Below are 22,235 nucleotides of genomic sequence, written 5' to 3'. Positions count from 1 at the left end.
AATGATGTAGAAAAAAGTCTGACATTCTTGGAAATATGCCTAAAATGTCTCGTTATTGACCACTACCATAGCGACCGTTAGATGCCTGTGCCAGTTTGTCGTTGTCATGGTTATAAGCCTATCTTCTCCTCAATTTCAGGCTATCGGATGAACCAGCCTCCGGAATGTCCAGATGCCGTCTGGGAATGGATCCAGGCCTGCTGGAGGAAAAAACCAGAGGACAGACCAAACTTTTCAGAAATCAAGACAGCAATGAAGAAGATACATAAAATATTTAAATAGAATGTAATCTCTTTGTAAAAAATACAATTATTTCAACATCCAATAGTGTGAGATTCAGTCTGATACAACTCAAGGGTACAGAGGTGAAAAGCCACCATCTTTACAAATCTATTGCCAAATGCCAATGTTTGCTCAGGAAACATCCCAGAAATATGGCCGCCGATAACGTGAATCCTAAAGAATGTGATTGAGAATGTTTCATGTTAGCCGGTGTTTCCTGGTGAAGAAGAGAATGGATTATATGGGTTGCATGGTTCCCCTATCAAACACTGGATTCTTGGAACGATTGGAATCGATAACAGATTCAAAATGGATTATACATAGCATGGCATTTACCTACGTTTAGTTTGTTCAGGACAGTACTCATCCAATCATCGTAGAATTGCAGTCTTGTTAAGAAATGATCTATTTACAAATATTTGTCACCCTGTAGAGTTAATTGTCATTTATACAGTTTGAAACAGTTTTGATTAAGTAAGTGTACCTAAGTAAGTGTACCTAAATTCCAACTGATATACATTAATGGTAATTCTCGTTAACTATTTTGTCGTGGGATGACACCAGGTCTTTTATTTAAAGGTGAGATGTTGTTCATTGTCACATTGTGACGGCCATTAGCATATTTACCACAGTTACTCTGATATAGTTGATGGCAAAGTAAATTTGATCAGTGAAACAACATATATCTTTTTGTTCCAACTCTTTTTTTTTCTGTATCAGGAAATTTCAAATACTTCTTATAAATTAATTGGCAACAAAAAAGTTTGATCAATAACATCAAGGGAAATATATCCAATGAGTTTTTAGCCATGTTGGAGACACAAGCTGCTTCTTTGGTATTTGCTTTTGCAGTATTTGCTTTGCAAGAAAAGTTTGTATCACACTATTGGACCGTTTGCAGGCAAAAAGCTGGATTATTGATTTGAAACTATTGAAAAAATTTGAAGAAAGAAAGATGAAAATGAGGTTCATATGCAAAAGTTAATATTGATTGTCCCAATGTGCACAAAACATATTGATTGTTCAACATATTGAAATTCATACAGGCAGAGCTTGGTTAGTGGATTAATAACATGAATTCAATTCTCATAATGAATAATACAATTGTAATATTGTCTTGCAATGTAACAACAATAGATAATAGAAAACACATACTGCTAAATGGTTACTCATTACAATGGGGTCTTTTAAATAGCTCATTGCTGGATAATTACACGTACTGCTACATGGTCACTAATTTCAATGGGTCTATGACATAACTCATTGCTGGATCATTACATGTACTGCTAAATGGTCACTAATTACAATGAGTTCGTAAAACTAGGTCATTGGTTTGTATTAAATCAAAAAAAGTTTTGGATCGAGTGCTCATTAAGATGGCTATTTTTTTTCAGCATTTGTAAAAGAAATGCATTTTCTTTATATTTATTTAAGGTTAATGGGCGATTCATGTTCTCCCCAAAATTAAAAATCAATGTGTCACACATGATAAATTTTTCATTTCTGATATCTCATCATAATTTTGCAATATTTATATGTATCCCAGAATTGCTTGGAGGACTTTTGTCTCCTTTTCTGCCATTGTAGATATTTTTTTTATTTACACAGGAATAGTTTGTATTACATTTGACGGACCAACATTCATAAAGTTTTTTTTTTCTTTTGTGTTACAAAGTTAGTATTTTTTACCTCTTAGACTACATTACACACTTTGTGTTTTACTTTCTGTTCTTCAATGGTAACAAATTTGTTGTATCAGAAAAAGAGTTCCTTGTATTTTCACTTTCTTCTAAGTGTGTTTCAAAAAAACTTGATAAAAACTGCGCACGAAACAAAAATGTATATATGCCATAAGAAGACATGAAGTTTCATTCTTAACAAGAATTAACACAAGCAGAACTGGAGGAAATGTATACAAATGAGTTGTAAAGCCATGTATAATGCTGAACAATAATGCAACAGGTTAGCTACATATTTGTATCAATGATTTCTGTATTGGGGTAGGGGGGGGTGTTTACCTCGTAAACAAACCAATTCATTTTACCCTATATGAATATATGACAGGAAAGGAATAAATTGCTTTCAACCAAAAACAACAACTTTCTTGGAGCAATTACAGAAGCTTTATGCGTTTAATTGTAAATTTAATCAAGCCGACAGTGGTTAAAGTGGTTAACAAATCCATTAATCTTCAATATTTAACACTCAGATACTTTTCATATTTTAAGCACAGAAATCACATGGATCATGTTTGAAATTGTTCCACTTGGAATACATTATTTGAGGTTAAAGTTGTCTAAGTGAAATTAATGGCCTTCAGTTGCATTGGATTTTAGTATCTTGACAGGGCCTAAAAAAAAAAATGAACTTTTCCTCAAAATGCTCCTTTAAACATCTGGATATGAGCAAGATGCAATATGATGTATGTTATGTTGAAGATCTCAAACAATAGCAAGATTTTTGGGGTTTTTTTGTACATTTTTGTCATTTTTATGTTTTAAACAGTGTTCTGTTTTTTTCTGGTAGAGGGAAATCTTAACTTCACAGATATATATTATTTTGCAATCGTTGTTGTTCTTATTATCAAAAGTAAACTTTCTAATAATTATTTTTCTACAAAAATGTGTGAAATAGTTCTTTTTTTTGAGGAAGAAATCACAGAGATGGGCTTTTAACTATTACTTCCAAGTTTATCCAATCATGCAACATATTTAGAATATTTCCCTCTTAATCTGTTTATGTAGATAACAAAGGTTAGTAGATGAGTGAATAGTGAGTGGGGGTGGGGAGGGGGTAGACGAGGATTGATGGGTGAAAATAGGAACATTCGGTGCCAGGGACCAAAATTTGTAATATTTCATACAATGCATTATATCGTTTTGTAATATTTGATTTCAACATTATTAAAGGAAAATAAACTTGAGAAATATAAGATCATACATTCCTTTGTTATCATTTACTTACAGTTACATCTTTTATTTATTGTTTTGAAAAGAGAAAGATTATTTACAATAAATGGTTCTAAAATTTTGTGCAACAGAAAAATTATTTGAGGAATGAAGCAAAGAGCATTAGTGACCATTATTTAATTTCTAGCAGATTTGGTGGTTAAGCAGATTTTCTAGAAGGTTGTTATAAATTCATTTATTTCTGTACACAAATCTTGCTTATATTTCATTGCATATTTTCTAATTCCTACCACATCATGTTTGGCCACTATTAGCTTGTAAATAGTTTACCAAGTATTGACAACTTCCATTACAATTTGTAAATTAACCTCACAGTTTAGCAAGACTCTAAAAGTTTAGTAGCAAGTAGTTTTAGCTATTTTGCAGTAAAGTATATATTTTATCTTACAGATTCTCAAGGTTGTGTACCTTACAATTAATCCCATGAAAGGTGATATTATAAACATTGCTTCAAATTATAAGTTTTATAATTCTCTGGGTCTTTGTTTAGGGTCCAAATTCCTGGTAGGTCTAGAACAGTTCAAAAGTGTTCATATTTTTAATAATTTCCACAAATTCTCATGTTCCAAATAGCAAAAAATTTGAAGCTTTGCGCAGTTTCCTTCATGCATATTTTTTGGTTTTACTTAAGACTTCCAGTGGGATGGCTAATTAGTTTCTACCAAATAGAGCAACTTGTATCTTCATACTGAATCCTAATTCTCAGTCTTCTCTTGAAAACAAAGACTGTGGATTCAGTCTAGGCCTACAAACCTTGACATGCCTTATATACACCCCCTCATGAGAGTACCATACACCCCCCAATAAGAGTACCATACACCCCCCCATGAGAGTACCATGCTGAAGTCATCCCTCTAGTGATTACACCAGGGAGTTGTTACGTTCCATAACAACTCCCTGATAACACCACTTGCTAGCCGGTTTGGACAAACAGAAATTGCTTCACAGTTGGAACAAAACAATGACCTTGTTTAGACTCAAGTAACCAATGAGGTCATTTGATAAAAATTTCACTAGTGTTGTAATAATATATACATAATGAAAGAAAGAAAACAGAGTTCTCGTATTTTACTGACCTGTAATGTATGTGCGGAGGAGTTCTTGAAAGTCTCAAGCATCAAAGGAGTCTTGTGCTCTGCTGCCACAGCACATATTTGTCTTCTTCATAGTCACATGCATAGCTAAGTATCAGTACTGTAAGACAAGTACTGAACTCCAGGGAAGGTATTAAGGTGATATTAGTATAAACTAACACAAAGGTTAAATTAAAAAAATGTTATGAAATGTGTCAAACCACATAAATAGTTGCAATTGAATAATGAGGTTATGACAACATCCAAGGTTTCCTCAATCAAATCTCATTCTAGCAGAAAGGGTTTTTAAACTTATCTTTAACGTTAGAAATGTGTTTAGTGCCAGCAATGTGTTTGTCGCCAAGTCTACACAGTTCAGTTACAACATACCACTCTGTTCCCTACATAAAGTGGAAACAGTTGCAATATCCATTCAGTTTTCCTTAATGCTGACATGAACTTTCACAAGTTAAAATCTGAAAAAAACATCATGACTAAGACTTTTTTAAGATGTTTCTCCATACCCTATTAAACTTTAAAGAGGTTATGAAATGAAAAATTTTCATGTCTTGGAATGGTTTATCTACATTACTACAACACCGCCCATGCACAACTTTCCGTAAATACGGCTTCAAACGCCAGATATTCGCTGTCAAAGTATTCCCTAGAGACCTCTCGAGCTGCCACTCGTAAAAAAAAAGCAAAGCTGCCCACCGCAGTTCATCTGACGTCATCAAAGGAACCATTGTAGCCAAAGCCGACTCCCCGCTGTTTACCGATACGGCGTTATACAGTTTACTAAATGTAACCACAACACTCTTCTCACCAATTGTCTTCTTCCGAATCTTCCGATTCCGAGGAGATAGGACTTCACCTCTCAGGACATTCGTAAGCTTTGACTAAAATTATTTTCTTGAGGAAGAAGAGGAGGAAATAGTTTTGAGTGTGATGAAGATAATATCGGTGTTTTTTCTTATCAATTGAGCCCCTTGCAGAAGAATTGTAAAACGATCCCGATGGCCGAGACGTGTCGCTGCCATGTGAAGTCCCCCAGCAGAACGGTTGGACGACCCTGAACCGAAACTGGTCGGTTGAGCATAAACAAAACCACCGTTATTAAGACCTTCATATGATTTAAATTATCTCGAATGTCAATGATCCTGCTACTTAACTTCGTAGCGAAGCTTCTAGAATGTTTTGTCTTACAGTGCAAGGAAAATGTGACGTTCTGTACAGTGCAAGTGCAACCATATAGTACTAGTAGTGGTAACATGGGTCTAGACCTAACTAATAGACGTTGTATAACAGACTAGCCCGTGTAATTGTATCATCCAACTGTTACGCAAAATCACAACACAACGCCAGTTTTACCTGCACAAAAAAACCTTGCAGATCTAGTAGTGATTGTTTTGAAACCAACTGGCTTTAAGTTTTGTGCAAAATATTAGGTAACCAAAAAAAAAATCGTCATTTGCTGTATCGAGGAGGCCTATAGGCTATGGTCATAACAAGTAATTTGGCAACAGTATAGGCCTACAGGCACTCATAACGTTGTGCATGTGTAGTGTTTCGAGCGAGTCGTGTTCAAATTCTTCGATTTCTGTCATCTTTTGGAAAAGCTTGCAGTAGAAATCCGTATTGACTTGTGGTGGAGCAACCTGATATCATATATCGGCTCTGCATATTTAACAGTAACGAGATAAATTTACGTAAAAATGAAACACCAAATCTCAATTACTACGGAGCGCTGCATGCAACAGTGCAATGTTGTGTGTTCTCAGACGTCTCGGAAGTGAGCTGAGTTCCTCGACTGACGTCACGCCGCATTACCATAAATACAACAATTTTTCGAAAGTTTTTATTACCCTCGAATTTTTGATCGTTTATTCCTCGAGGATGCAAGCTTCGTTTGACACAAATTGGGTATCATTGGAAAGCTACGAGTATACAGAATACGATGAGAAAGAATTTTTTTTCCATTTCATAACCTCTTTAACAAACCAGTGATTTTTTACTCATGCCTTGCAATTTCTTTCTTACCTTCTTTCTCCACGGTGAATCTGTTTGCCCATAGTCGTACCGGAGTTCTTGACCATGTTTCATGTCTTTTAGGGCAAACAAACAGAGACAGACTCTTCCTTCAAGTGTCTGTTTCTTCATAACAGAATTGGCCTCCCTGCCAGTCTCATCATTTACCATCTTTGCAACACAGGCTGTGTCTGTAGCATCAATACTGAGGGCAACAAATTGAAAGTTTAAGTGGATTATAAAAACAATTCAGAATGACTATGAAACCAAAGGAGCAGGACTGAACAACTGTAAAAGTTGACACACTGTATAGAGAGCTACATAGACAGATCACTCATTGTATATGATAGTACAAGCCAAAATGAATTTTTGACAGGTTAAATAGGAAAATGAATGTAACATTCTGGAGGAATATGATTCAAGTCATATGTTTTGATGTACATTTGAAGTTGTCTCTTTTCGCACAAAAGTCAACCCCAAGCATCAAGTATGATTCCTGATTTGCAAGTTATTCATTCCAAGGTGCAAACATACAGTAGTTTGTGAAAGGTAAAAAAAAACACTTTGTTGTCAGTGCATAACTCTGACATCACCCTTGTTTGCTTCAAGTCCACTTCTGGTGAAAAATCAGTGTAATTCAAAGGTGATATCTCGCTCCATCAGACAAATCTTTGGAAAGTAGACTAGGTTTTATTTGTTGAAATATGCAGCGAATATTCTCAGGGAATTTAGGCTACGCCATGAAAAATAGTAGCGCCTTTCATTTTCTCCTGGTAATAATAAAATCCTACTCACAAATTAGCAAGTAGTGTGACATTCGAACCCTCCATTTTGTGAATATTTATAGAACAAAATATGCATTTCAAAGTTTAAATTGTTATCCTTAATGTTGTGAATAGTCAAAGAAAAATTAAACATTTACAGACCATAATATGGGAAGCAAAAATTTTAGCTTACCATTCTACAGTTCCACCATTCTCATAAAAGTACAAGAAGGTGTTGCCATCTTCCTTGGTTCTAGCTATTTTGGATGCCTCCTCAGGAGAAATTATTTCTCCTCTATACTCTAGCTAGAAATCACCTTGCCTGATTTACTTTGTTGCAAACACTCCTCTCCCTGTCAAGATGTCAAAAAAGGAATGGATTGAAAAAGATTTTCTGATACAGGGAAAGAAAATAGAAGAGTTCTTTGATGTTGTGTCCAATGTCTTCAATCTTGGACAGCCTCACTTCCCGCGTTCCATATCAGATTGGGAACAATCACAGAAGGCCATACACAGTTGGTGTTCTACAAGTGATTTTGTTCTTAAATAATCTCCCTTCTTTCTGCTCACCCCCATTCCTCCATCTGTACAACCATTATAATGAAACAGTAATGTTATCAAGACCAACTCTTCTAAATGAACACCCCCCATCCCCCCACTCACAAAAAGGACAAAACAAAATGAGAGAGACACTGGGCATGACCCCCTCATCCCCCCACCCCACCCCATTCCCAGTGGCAGGAAGAAAAATTGCTTTGTATTCATAATAGTATTCCATTGAGCAACAGTAAATGGCGGTAATTTCCATATTGGAACTAAATCAATTATCTCACTGGGACATTAAGTCATCTTGTGTGTTCATTTCGAATATGAGAACAGTTTGGAAAGTAAAGACCTCAAGGTTAGTGCTTTTTGAAACTTCTAGCAATTTAAGCATGCCAAAATTTAGGGCCAATACAGACTACCTTTAACATACTGTACTCCAATGTCAGTAAAAGCAATTTGACCAACGTTCAAGTTGAAATTTTTAGTCTTAGTTTTATAGTTTAAGCTGTGGATCATTTCCCACTTGAATTTGATGCACTATCATACAGAATATCCTAAAAAGGCATTAAATGAGATTTTTTTTACATCTTACCAATGGTATCAATGATGAACCTCACTTGAAAGTCTTCCTTATCACACTCTGATTGTACATGATGGAGGCAGTCCTGGTGTAGGGTGATCTTATTATGAAACTACATAAAAAAGAGAGATAACATCACAAAACATTTAAAATCATAAAAACAATACACATGCAATGACATTGAGAGCAGTAAGTTAAAAGCAGAAGCAAAACTGGATGATGTCCCATAAGTCGCCGCTTAAGAAATAATTACTACTGTTTAATCTAATAATAGGTAGAAAGTTTAAAGAAAGAATTCTTTAATATGGTTTGTTTGATTTTTTTTTTTCCATTTTGTATCAGAGACATGTTGCTCTGAAAATGAATGTTTGTTAAAAACAAATCCAAGTGGCAAGGTACTGTATGATCCAGAGTAGTTAAGACTCACAGCAACTTTTGATTATTTACAGCTTCCACACCAAAGATAGCCACTATAAGTACCAGCCATAACTAGTGATTATCTAATGGCAGATGATATTTCCTTTTGCACAAGTGTAGAATCCAAATTCATTTATAATCAAATGAGTTATTGGTTAAATGATAAAAAACAGGTTGGAGTCAGTGGAAATTTACCCTTATAAAATGGGAGTTTTCATTTGCATTCAGTAATTTATTTTGTTATTTTGAGGTTAATAGTAAGGGGCTGGTTTAGAAAATATCATGGTCCATGGTAGCCCCCTACTTTAAAGGTACAGAAATATTGCAGCACTCTATCAGTACCTGTTGGCCAACAGCCGGCTGTATGTTTAAAGTGAGGTTTTGCAGCTGATAAACTTTTGCAGAACTTTGCTTAAAACTAACTTGTTAGTTTTGTTGAAATACCAACAAAGACATCATGGTGAAATTTGTCAAATGTAGAGATAATTGTTTATAGACCTAACTTGATCAGTACCTCAAAACAAAATTGTGATCTCTAGAGTGACTCACCATGAACCAACTGGAATATGCACTCAACAATTAGCTTTGAATATATAAACATTTTTTGCACAGTAAATGTGTGAAGAAATTCTAGTTTCTGTATGGGGCTGAAGTTACTGTTACATTTTCTTGAAAGTAGTTATCAAAATATATGAAAATGCATTTAAGAAGTAGAAGCTTCTATACTATGTTTTCATTCATCAACATTTTGGCAGTTCGAGAAGATAACAGGTCATTTTGTCCCACTACCAGTTTGCACACTACCAGTGTGCCTATCAAGTAGAAATCCTTTCAAATTCCCACAATTTGATGTGATTTAAGTAACAATGAAGTTTTAATTTCATTGTTTAGATATGAAAAGTTGTAAATAAGGACAATTTTCCACATGAACAATTTACTTAAATGGCACAGGCCTTGGCAACTCATGAACATATGCCATCAATGCCAACAACCAATCAGGTGATGAGCTGAGACTTGTAATCACAGGAATTAAACCAATGCTCCCCTTTAAGATCACTACTCTCAGCTAATTCATCAGAGTCATCCAGGCACCTGATAGACAACAGAAATAGGACAAACCAAACTTTTCAAACCTACTTTTCTAATATCAAATGTCACCTGTACTAATGTACACATTCCATCAATGACAAGGACCATGTGTCGAGCTGAGACTTGCAATCTCATCCACTCAGGAAGGATAATTAATATTCATCATATAAGTAAGATATTTTGTAACATTTTAGTTCAATAACACTATTTTCATTTTTAAGATGTAATGGCTGAATTGTATGCATTTATGATGGTATTTCTTTGCTCTACCATGTGGTGAGCAAGTTGAGCAGGAGCCAGTAGGAGTCAGCCTAGCTAGAAGTTAACCTCAGACAAAACAAAAATAATAATTTGCATGCAGAGAGGAAAAATGTTCTTTTTCAATCAGTTTAGTTACTGAAATATAATGGAATATATGCATTTGTACTGTCCAACAAACATGTCATTTTGGGGTTCAATTGTTGTAAATTTTATTTTGAATTCATCAATCTTTTTCTTCATTAGGATCACAACAGGAAAATGAGCATTTTATCCACTTGTGTAATCTTTGTATGGACACTTGCCTAGTGGCCCTGGGCATGCTGGGTGAGACCTGCCCCAGCTGACAGCCCTTTCAGCTGCCCTACTAAATTGGGAGGGTCATAAGGAGAGGAGAATTGTTTTCAACAAGGAAAACTATCTAGACTTAAATGTCAATATGGTACTATCCATGATTAGACTCTTGCTGGTAATTGTTAAGGAATAATTAATGTTTATAGATTTTGTGTAGTTTCATGAATGAAAGTTTTTTGGATCACCTCATGACGGCATCAGCAGTGGGTTTGGAAAGTGGGGTGGCCAAATTTGAATCTTCTCACTTAATAAGTACATCAGTGGCGCACAAAGCATGATATTTTCTTTGGATCACACAAATAGCTGCATAAAGCCTTGATGTCTGAATAAGGGGCAGGGGTCTGAGGGGAGGGGTGTCCATAGCTTATTTCCCAGATTTAGCCATGTGTTTGGCTCTGAAATTATGGTATCTGCATAAAGTGAATCAGAGAAACAAAACTGAAGGTTTTGGGGAAAAGTGCAATGTCCACCCTTTCTTACCTTCCCTCCTCCCTCCCATGTTATCCAATCCACCCCCCGCCCTCCCTATCACACCTTCTCATGTTATAGATGTTTAGTGGGACAAGATTAAAGTAGAAGGCAGATACTGAGATACCAATAGGTTAGCACTAAAAATTGGAAATGCAAACTAACATGGCCAAAGCTATTTGCTATAGGCCTCAGTAAACCAAGCCCAATCACTAATATTCATGAGTTGTGCACCAAAACAATAGGGGTCACCAACTTCCCAACTTATAAACCAAGTATGGTATCACTCTAGTATGCATTTTGTAGAGATATTTTGTTCACAAGCTCATTGTCACATACACACCCAGACACCAACTTGATTGTATAAATTTTAGTTGCCTCCAGTATGGGAAGTAATTAACAAGGAGCCAATCAATTGTTTCAAGACAATACAACTCACTGATGTATGGTGTTTTCTCCTTCAGCATCATAACTACTGTGTTTATATCTTTGGCATCAATCATTTTGTCTATATAAAAGAAAAATATGTAATGACAACCTAGACCAGTCGAAATATCATGGCTTGTTTGCACTACTGATCATTTTTTCGCATGAAATGATAGTTAGTGTGAACTTTTCATTGTTTACCAACAATTAATCACATAATTAAATTAGTAAGGGATGAGTTTGCATATGATCAACCACCAATAGAAATGACTTCCTTGCCAAAAATGAGCTATTAGCCACAAAAGTTGTTATTAATTAACTTTTACTAAAAAGTGCAAATTGTTCAAATCTGCATTGTTGATAAAGTAATGATAATAATCATATTTACATGAGTTCAATCCAAATGGAAAAAATAAAATAATGTTATAGCCATACAGGAATTAACATTCTAGTTTAGCAAATTTAACAAAATGGTAAAATATTCTCCAATATGATAATTTCTCACTAGTACATGTTAACACCTACAGTAATCAACCAAGAAAATCTGGTAAAAAAAACCACAATTATTAAATGTAACAGTCATGATATGTTTTTGGACTAATTGGCATTAGAATGGAATGATCCACACAACACAAATACAACTTTATGAAATGTAACAAAACATTCACCCAATTATTGGCATGTAGAAATCTTGTATTGGTCCATAAAATTTGTTTTTACATTTTATGTTTGAGTTATAATAAAGTTTTCAAATTTTGGTAAGGTCAATTTATGTGTACAGCAGCACATTCCATGCTTGATGAAATTTTACCTACTTTATAGTTGTGTATATATTGAAAACTTAATTCATAATTAATTTATGGCATGAGTACCAACAATCCAACATAACATGGCATATTGGCTCATTTAACTATATAACCCAAGATTCCATTATAAGACATACACACACACATAATCACACAAAAACATGCAGACTTCACTATGTCTGATCAAACCTCTCACCTCTAATCTAGGATTTTAACTTTCTTGCTGGTCTCTTCGCACGAGTCCCTTGAATGATGATCTTTCAGCTTTGCATGGTGATTATCACACTGAAAATAAACAAGGTTTGAGGTTATAATGATGCATTCATAGTTTTAAACAGCTATGGACAACTTTTCTGGGAGTCCTCCTATTCCAAAGTTTAATCTTTCCCTACCCCTCCTCCACACCCATACCCACCATTCCCCAATAGCCTCCTTTACTCTCTTCTGCCCCCTCCCATACAATATGACAGGGAAAACTTGTAATACATGACTCGTAGACTGCTTCATTAACACTACTATGCCAAGAGTTTTAAAATGTCTTTGAATCCTAATTGTCACAAGCAGTTGACAAACTGTCCATACTTATCATGCCTTATCGATAACACAATGGCAATCCAATATTTGCAAATATTTAAGTACAATCACAAACAACATTAGCAATGGCAATACATCCAGGCCAGCCAAGTTGGTGTGATCAACAAAAATCAAAATTATGTTTCAACTGGATTCTCCACTCTGATATTCTTGTCCCGGCCTTTACTCTAATTCTGACATGGCTTGGACTCAGGACATGTTGACTTGGACTTGATTTTGGACAAGTGAACCTGGCTTAGAGCCCTGCTATATGCCTCACTATTGGTTGCTCAGATCATATTAATTAGGTCACATGGGAAAATACTATATTTTATGAATTTTTAAATGGTAAATCTGAACTTCTTCAAATTGGCTGGCCTCGAGATACTGCTACTGAAGTTGTGATTTTACTTAGATATTTGTAAAACATTAGATTGCCATGATTGTAGTTGTATAAACAATGATGAACCATAGATAAAAGTGCTTTTCCAATGTAACAGCATGTTGGGCAAGGAAATGACAGCTAAAATGGAAAGAGAACAGAAATAAAAATTACAGGACAAACATGAAATTACAACCACAAAAATTATAAAATTACAGAAACACATTCAACATTAATCAATAAGAAAAGCCACTGTAAGCTTGGATAAAAACAGTTCAGCACTGCAAGCAACAATTCCTGCTTTCCTGAAATGATGCAAGTGAAAGATAGTATAATTGACCCATGAACAGGAATTCCGATTCACAGCCTGACTGGACAAGCATAGCCAATGTTAGCTCACACATATAGTCTGTATGAAAAAATAATCAGAAATGCCTGCATGCACATAGCCACAACCAAAGATGTACAAATCATCAAACAAGAACATGAATAAGTAAATTCAGCCTGAGAGTTGATGATGGGGATATTTTAGGTTACAAACCAAAATTATCATCAAGTCATGCACCAGTGCTCAACCTCTGACCAGTGAGAAATGCTTAGGCGTACCTGATATTTATATAGGCTATCATTAATAAGAGAATGCTGAACTTGGTCTGTCATTTCTCCATAACCTGAATTTTCGAGACTCACAAAACACACATCATTTCTATTCATAGGAGACTTAAATCAAGTATCCATAGGACACAGTCTGCCCTTTTACAGATGTCATGAAAATCCCTTTCTAACCCCTCTACTTCACCAATTTCTGGAAGGACCACTTTCATCATGCCACTAATGAGCTTTCTGCCAAAGTCTAACTGGACATACAATATATGGCCAAAAGGCTAGGTAATTAAACTACTGATGAACAGGACACTCTTGTCAAAATGCAAACATTCTACAGCCTCTGATATGGCAAGGTTCATCCTTGGCTTGCACAATGACAGACTGACTACCCATATCAGAGATATTCATTCCTACAATCTGACCAAGGATAATAAACCATACTCACTGTCTCAGACTGGAACTGTTTGTAAGTTGATCCTTAACTGTTCCAGCCATCTGTGAGTCTACCTAGGTCCCCATCTATCAGTCCTGAGACAAGAGACACACCCCTTCACAGACCATACTTTGCTATAATCATGTCAATTAGTTCATTTTTCATTGCTATTTTATGTCTATTTGAAATTCATCAGTTCAACAAATTATGCTTTGAGGATGAATTTGAAAATTATGTCAACAAACATCACACTTTTTACAAAATATTTAACCAAGGCATAATAGCGCAACTGATGAATTTGATTTGGTATCCACCATGTTGTACGATATCTATATTTAAGCAGGTAATCATTTAAACACTTTAAGATGGCAGCAAAATGAATTGATTAGCTGCAAACTCTCCTGTCCATCAAAAAATCACTGCAATATGCCATATATTCAAGTCACAATTCATTCTCTGAATACTTTATTTCAACATACTTCCATCTATTTCTATCTGCAGGTTTTCCTTCCAGTGTGTCATCACTTAAATTCTTTACTCTAGTCGCCATCAAAATCTGAGTAACTACTGTACAGTATAGGATTGCCCCTCTGTGAAGATACAAATAAATTAAAACATGGTTACTATCTTAGAAACTTACATTATGGGTTATTCAATACATTATGGGTCCAAAAGTGTGGCATTTTGATAAAATATTTACTTTCAAAATTTAACAAAAGTATTGTGAGTAAATATTATGACATGAAAATAGTATTTTTATTGCATGTGCTACCAAGACACCAAGCTCACTATCTCCAAGTTAATAAAAGTCTTCAGTCTCAAAACCTGGTTTGATTATGCATATTAGCTTCACCTTTTTATAACATTTCATACTATTAGTATTATCTCAACACAAATTTGTTACAGTACTTGGCTATCAAATATTTCAATAACTATCAGGGTTGAAACTGAAATTTCTTTACTTTTCCAGGATTTTCCACTGGACAAATCAAAGTTATCCACTGCCAAATAAAGTTACTGACTGACTGGAGTAACATCACACAACACAAAACATGGTCTAGCCACTTACAACATCTTCAGATCTAGCTGGAATAGAGTTACTGACTGACTGGAGTCACATCACACAATATGAAACATGGTCTAGCCACTTAAAGTACTGCATCTTTAGATCTAACAGTGAGACCTTGTGAACTGTGAAGGGTTATTTCTAACAGGAGACCTTTTGAACCGTGAAGGGTTATATCTGAAAGTAACTTGCAATAAAAGTACTTTTGATTAAGGGCAGAAGTACAGGATGCTACTACAATTCCATGCTGATTGAGCAGAAAAGGAGAGAGCTAGATGCTGTCATTCAAATTGGAAGAAGAATGTGAGTTCCTCAATAAAAAAAGGCAGTAATTTTACTTGTCAAAATATTAGAACTTTACTTCTTACATTGTGTGAATATGATACTTTTCACAAACATTTGCTACTTACATTTGTCCTCACTAGTACTTAAGTCGCAATCTTTGGCCTTTGTCCTTCATCTGGTGTTGCCTGCCTACATGGTGTGCAAGGTAGAGGACATGCTTCTCACAACTGACACACTGTATTGCACATCTATTCTCCATATTTGCCTATAGGAGAATATACGAGAATAAAAAAAACTGCTGTATCAAAGATTATATGAGATTCTGTATGGAAGGATCGATAAACATTTTGCCTGTGAGTCAAGAAAAGTATCTCAATGGGACATAATTAAAGTAATCGTGTGTTGAAGCAGTGAAGCCTTGAGAAAAGTGAGGCAAAGAGCCAGATCATTTATAAGTCGTCATACATACATTGTCCATTCGACTTTGAAAACGGAATTTGATTTTACCCATTTTTCCGAAAGAGTAGGTGTACTTTTCACAAGAGAGACATGTTATGGTGACCAGATTAGAGTAGTAATTACTATACTCCTGACTTATAAGAACCAACTTTGAAACATTTTCTCGCCTCTTATGAACAAGTGGAGTGCTTTATGCAACTTTTAATGTCTGGAAAGTGTCATTTCCGGTATCAGAGAAGCATATGGCAAACATTTTCTTGCTTGTATTATTTTAGTGCTCCACTCAGATAGTGCCATAGTTGTCCCAGGAAAATGCAGTGAAGAAGCGACCCTCCCTTCACCTTCCACCCCACTCCCCTCCCTCTTTCCACACACCTACTTTTGTGTAATATTTCCATATTAGTCTGTGCATGCAGTTTTCAGTTAAATGTTAATGTTGCAAAGTGGGTAGTAGATTATGCAGGATAACAGATCCCACCTTATGAAGTGAGAGTGCAAACAGTTTGATGCATATCTACATTCAGTCACATATTGTCATCAATAGATGAGATGTTATCACGAGTAGTGGCTTGAGTGTGTTGTATTGCCTACAAAGCTTTGTCCAAACATGGTATGTGAATATCATTAGGCCTTTAAATCATAGTTGAGTAAATTTATGCAAATTGCCTGTAATTAAAGTTACTATCCAGAACATACCTGGCTATAGGCTTTGGCCTAGCCTACCTCAAGACTCTGATTACTGGCTAGGCTTTAGCCTGCTTTACTGCTTAGGCCCTAGACCCTTTTGCCACACTAACTTGTACATTGTTGGGAATATGTTGCAAATGGAGAATGTGTTTGAATATTTGTACAATTCTAGTAGATATATTAATAGACTGAAATATTGTAGGCTTCGTTATGACCTAGGCGAACCTACGTTAGAATCTTACTCTTCAGACTGGAAAGAACTGTGACCATATGCCAAAGAAATACGCCAAGGTGGATGTGGTTTTGTTCTGTATTTGTACGCCACACTATCTAAGCGGAGCACCACCATCGGTTGGCGCGGAGCGTACACAAAAAGTTTTGGTCAATAATGCCTCCCAGATCGCAGGAAATGGCACTTCCCGGACCATATAACTTACATCTGTAATTGTATATATGGAGGTTTCGTGTAATGAAAATTTGGGTGAAATCATCATGCGTAATAGTGATAGTAATATATTAGTACCACCCTGGAACACATCACATGACCCTCCATGCATGGTACGCACGTATTTACTGTGTGAAAGTTTCTCCAGATTTATTAAACTCGATGGTATGAACCATGTTGCGTCACTTGCACTGTTGCGGCTGAATTTTCCTCCACGCCTACGCGATACGCCAACTGTTGTACTTTTCCCTGGGGCAGTAATGTACGCCCTACGCCAAATTTATTGGCGAACACTTCCATACGCCAAAGATTTTTGTGTGAAAGTTCGTACTTTCCAGTATGGCTCTTCAGTAGACCAAGGGCAAGGTAGGCTATGTAAATGTCATCTTCAGTTATTCTGGCATGTGGATCTATCGTTAGGGATAAAGGATAAAGAAGGATAAAGATAAGTAAAATGAGGTGGTGATAATTGCTGTCATTAGGCTTAAGTCATTTCGCATCCAAAAGGACAGCCGTATAGCTGGTCTAGGCCTAGGGGCCTACAGTAGGCTAACTAGCCTACATCCAACTTTCCAAGGTCCAGTGAATAACAATATAGCACTACTCACTAGATCATTAGATGGGCAGACGACACTAAAGTAATTATATTCCTATGTAAATGCTTCTGCTATCGCTTCTTAATAATTACCTGTGAAGCTGCAGTACACTGCCACATTTTTGGCGAAATGCGGCACACGATATCACCATTTGGAGTGATTTATGTAAACTTTATCACTTTAGTTATGTCAAAGGCATACCGCATAGTGTTTGTACTTCGCGCTGGTACTTTCTTGCCGTACAAAGCAAGGCTGAGGTTAGTTCCGAGGTGCCATAGGAATACTAGTGAGGGCTTTTGAAAACGGAAGTACGTCACAGTTCAACTTCCCTGGAACTAACCTCAGCCGACGTGCTAGCCTGATGCAACAACATTGCTGCAGTAATCTCTAGCGAAGCTATTCCTTTAGCTTTAGCCATACACCGACTTAATTTTTAGTTTTTTAATATGAAATCTGTGTTCGTTCCAAAATTTTGGAAACCTGGTAAAAATTCTTTGCCACAAATTTCCTATCTTAGTGATCTTCTTAACGTATCATTGTGCATACGAATTGTTCAGGGAGTAGATTTGCGAAATTTGCAGTTGACACAAAGTATTATTACTTAGACAGTCATTGAAAATTGAAATAATAACAGACCTACAAATTGTATCATTAAAAGGCTAATAGGTTAGGCCTAATAATCATTCTTCTAAGTTTTGCCTTCACAGCTTCAGTGACACACATTACAAAAGATCTAGCATTTATCTAAGAAAGAATCAGAGGAACATTTTTTCATGTTGTATGTGATGTGTTGAAGACAATACTGTATTTGTATTGAGTTCACAGTAAAGGTTGCACTTGGGAAGTTATAAAAATGCAAAGAAATGAAAAAGATTTCTGAACAAAAAATGCTTGGTTTGGGTGAAAATAAAAGATAAAAACGAGCTAATGACAACAACAAAAAAAGATAAAAATCTAGCATTTATCTAAGAAAGAATCGGAGGAACATTTTTTCTTGTTGTATGTGATGTGTTGAAGACAATACTGTATTTGTATTGAGTTCACAGTAAAGGTTGCACTTGGGAAGTTATAAAATGCGAAGAAATGAAAAAGATTTCTGAACAAAAAAATGCTTGGTTTGGGAGAAAATAAAAGATAAAAACGAGCTAATGACAACAACAAAAATTTTCGGCAGATGTGAGATTCGAACTCACAATGCTCATACAGCATCAGATCGACATTGTTTACAAATCTTACTGCTTTAGAGTGAGTGACACGTGCATATTTGATGACGTCAAAATGAACTTGGCTGTGATTGGCTTTCAATATACACAATGGTACGAACCTACCTGCATAAAAAAAACTCGCGACCGGGAAAGGCTTTTTGTTTATATTATTTCTATTTGCGCCAAAAATAGGTGTTTTGTCTTAAAAAGTTAAAAAAATACCTCTATTTGGTACCCAATTCGAAAATAAACTTCAGCTCCCGAACGGTTTTTTGCCTCCCACGCCCTCACACAACACCCAATTCGAAAATAAATTTCAGATTCGTAATCAGCGTGTCGCGAACTACCAGAAAAGATACACATTTATCGCTTTTTTCGCCTCAAAAAAAGTAAGAGCGAAAAACTTTTACGACGAACAAAGGATTAAAATCTTTTGTTGGCCCTAAAAGTTTTTCGCTTTTCTATTGTCCCTATGAAGTTGCAAACTGAGCGAAAAAAGTGTCATAAGAGGGCGTAAAGGCGATAAATGTGTATCTTTTCTGGTAGTTCGCGACACGCTGGTTACGAATCTGAAGTTTATTTTCGAATTGGGTACCAAATAGAGGTACTTTTTTAACTTTTCAAGACAAAACACCTATTTTTGGCGCAAATAGAAATAATATAAACAAAAAGCCTTTCCTGGTCAGATAATTACACGAAATTGGTGTATAACAAAGACGGTCTTCTACTCCACGTCTCATTTTAATGTCGATGGGTGTTTCAGAGAGGACAAGAGAGGGGGCTGAAAAGAGGGGGTTTTTCCAAATTGTGCACTTATAAAGAACAGTCACGTATTTCTACCTTGAATTTTAGGACCACGTATCTCCCGAACGGAAGCAGATATGGACCTGGGAGTTGCAGATTTGGGCTACTGAGCATCGATTAACTCCTGTTACGTCATTTGGGCGAAATCGTTTTGGGGTCAATTTTGGCAGTTTTTATTTGCGCCAAAAATAGGTGTTCTGTCTTGAAAAGTTAATAAAGTACCTGTTTTGGTACCCTATTTTGTTTTATGTCACTTTTTTCGCTCAGTTTGCATCTTCAGAGGAACAATATTAAACCGCAAATTTTTTGGGGAGAGATTTGAAACCTTTGTTCGTCGTAACATTTTTTTGGTCTTACTTTTTTTTTGAGGTGAAAATTTTTTGTTGTTGCAAAGGCGATAAATGTGTATCTTTTCTGGTAGTTCGCGACACGCCGAGACAGCGATGGACATCTCAGGGCCTGGTAAAGATACTGTCTGCATGCATTTTGTAGCGACAAGAGAAAAACTTCACTTGCAAGCAACGAAAAGTTAACTTTTTGGTTCCTTGCTAAAAGCAAAGGAACCTATGTATTCAGGTTGGCGTGTGTGTGTGTGTATGTATGTGTGTACGTGTGTGTGTGTGTGTGTGTGTGTGTGACGCTTTAGCTTGTATGCACGATAACTCAACAAGGGATTGACTGATCATGATCAAACTTGGTGGGTGGGTGGCCCATAGTGAGTAGATGAACCCTATTGTTTTTGGTGCCCACAAAGGTCACCAAAGGTCAGTTATGGTCCAAAAACCCAAAATACTAAAACTGCAATAACTCCCAGTGCCAATGTGCGACAAGGTTGACATTTTGGGACTAGTTGTGAACTGGTTAGGGGAACATTTTGAAACTTAACGGTCATGTGATCTGAGGTCACCAAAGGTCAATTAATGTTAAAAAACTAGTATTTTTGCGATAACTTGAGAACGAATTATCCGTTAGGGTTGGGAGTTGCTTCAGTGTAATCCAATTGTCGACCCACATCTGGGTGACCCTTGACCTCAATTTGACCTCTGGTGACCTTTTCATGTTTTGGGGATTTTTACAGTTTCGATGCTATTTTCAGATGTCAAAGGTACTTCCGATCATAAATATCGATAGGTTGACCCCCGTGTGACCTTCGTGTGCGAACTTATATGGGGTCAAAGTTTTCGGTCGGAGTTAGGATGGCTGTACAGACTTATCGTGTTGATTTTTGGAATCAGCAGATCAAACTACATTTGAAACCAAGGTCAAAAGGTCAAAGGTCACATTAGAAAAAATGTGCTTAGTTTGGGAGAAAACGGGCGAAAAAGAAAATGTTTGGTTTTGATGCTAGATTTGGATATCAAAGGTACCTTCCGATCAAAAATGTCAATGGGTTGACACCCGGGTGACCTTTGTGTGTAAAGTTATACAAGGTCAAAGTTAATTTTCAGACATTTAATGCAATAACTCCCAGTGCCAAGGTGTAACAAGGTTGATATTTTGGGACAAGTTGCAAATGGTATAGAGGAATATTTTCAAACTTAACGGACATGTGATCCGAGGTCATCAAAGGTCAATTAATGTTAAAAAACTAGTATTTTGGGTGAGAAAATGGGCAAAGAAAAAAATGTTTGAACTTTTACAGTTTTGATGCTATATTCACGTCTCACCAATCAAAAATGTCAATAGGTTTACCCCAGGTGACCTTTGTGTGTGAAGTTATATGAGGTCAAAGTAAATTTTCAGACATATAGTGCAATAATTTCCAGTTCCAAGGTGTGACACGGTTGATATTTTGGGACAAGTTGCAAATGGTATAGGGGAATATTTTCAAACTTAACGGTCATGTGATCCGAGGTCACCAAAGGTCAATTAATGATAAAAAACTAGTATTTTTGCGATAACTTGAGAACGAATTGTCCGTTAGGGTTGGGAGTTGCTTCAATTTAATCCAATTGTCGACCCGCATCTGGGTGACCCTTGACCTCAATTTGACCTCTGGTGACCTTTTCATGTTTTGGGGATTTTTACAGTTTCGATGCTATTTTCAGATGTCAAAGGTACCTTCTGATCATAAATGTCAATGGGTTGACCCCCGTGTGACCTTCGTGTGCGGAGTTAAACAAGGTCAAAGTTAATTTTCAGACATTTAATGCAATAACTCTCAGTTCCAAGGTGTGACACGGTTGATATTTTGGGACAAGTTGCAAATGGTATAGGGGAATATTTTCAAACTTAACTTTCATGTGATCCGAGGTCACCAAAGGTCAATTAATGATAAAAAACTAGTATTTTTGTGATAACTTGAGAACGAACTGTCCGTTAAGGTTGGGAGTTGCTTCAATGTAATCCAGTTGTCGACCCGCATCTGGGTGACCCTTGACCTCAATTTGACCTCTGGTGACCTTTTCGTGTTTTGGGGATTTTTACAGTTTCGATGCTATTTTCAGATGTCAAAGGTACCTTCTGATCATAAATGTCAATAGGTTGACCCCCGTGTGACCTTCGTGTGCGAAGTTATACGAGGTCAAAGTTAAAAAATATTAATGAGGTCATGGGTCAAACGTGAAAAACTCCCAAGTTGCAATAACTTGGCTACTATTTATTGGAATTTCGTCAAACTTGGTATGATGATAT

The 22,235-nt window shown here is 36.2% G+C and overlaps 1 protein-coding gene and 1 long non-coding RNA gene across 12 annotated transcripts in view; one reads left to right on the top strand and one right to left on the bottom strand.

The window, feature by feature from the left end:
• The window catches only part of LOC139980294 (tyrosine-protein kinase receptor Tie-1-like), a 36,465-nt gene extending 34,398 nt beyond the window's left edge, over positions 1 to 2,067 (top strand). For all 5 annotated transcript variants that reach the window (XR_011797508.1, XR_011797507.1, XR_011797506.1 and 2 more), the window contains one exon: positions 140 to 2,067. Coding sequence is in view for 1 of the 5 variants with exons in the window: in XM_071991843.1 (XP_071847944.1) it covers positions 140 to 282 (143 nt within the window). In the remaining 4 variants the exon portion in view is untranslated. The remainder of the gene's footprint in view (positions 1 to 139) is intronic.
• A 5,243-nt stretch (positions 2,068 to 7,310) lies between these two features.
• Positions 7,311 to 19,655, bottom strand: LOC139980296 (uncharacterized). Of its 7 annotated transcripts, none has more exons than XR_011797512.1 (9): positions 17,685 to 17,895; positions 17,328 to 17,406; positions 15,531 to 15,670; positions 14,534 to 14,644; positions 14,067 to 14,149; positions 12,257 to 12,345; positions 11,268 to 11,336; positions 8,255 to 8,354; positions 7,311 to 7,469 (listed from the first exon to the last, which is right to left on the bottom strand). It is a non-coding gene; the product is annotated as an uncharacterized lncRNA (long non-coding RNA). The 7 variants fall into 7 exon arrangements; XR_011797513.1 differs by lacking the exon at positions 14,067 to 14,149 and adding an exon at positions 13,356 to 13,424 and having other exon boundaries at positions 17,685 to 17,894; XR_011797510.1 differs by having other exon boundaries at positions 14,067 to 14,644; positions 17,685 to 19,655.
• Positions 19,656 to 22,235: the final 2,580 nt, after the last annotated feature.

Source organism: Apostichopus japonicus, chromosome 14 (assembly GCF_037975245.1).
Source record: "Apostichopus japonicus isolate 1M-3 chromosome 14, ASM3797524v1, whole genome shotgun sequence".
Lineage (NCBI taxonomy): Eukaryota > Metazoa > Echinodermata > Holothuroidea > Aspidochirotida > Stichopodidae > Apostichopus > Apostichopus japonicus.
This window is presented reverse-complemented; position numbering and strand designations above follow the sequence as displayed.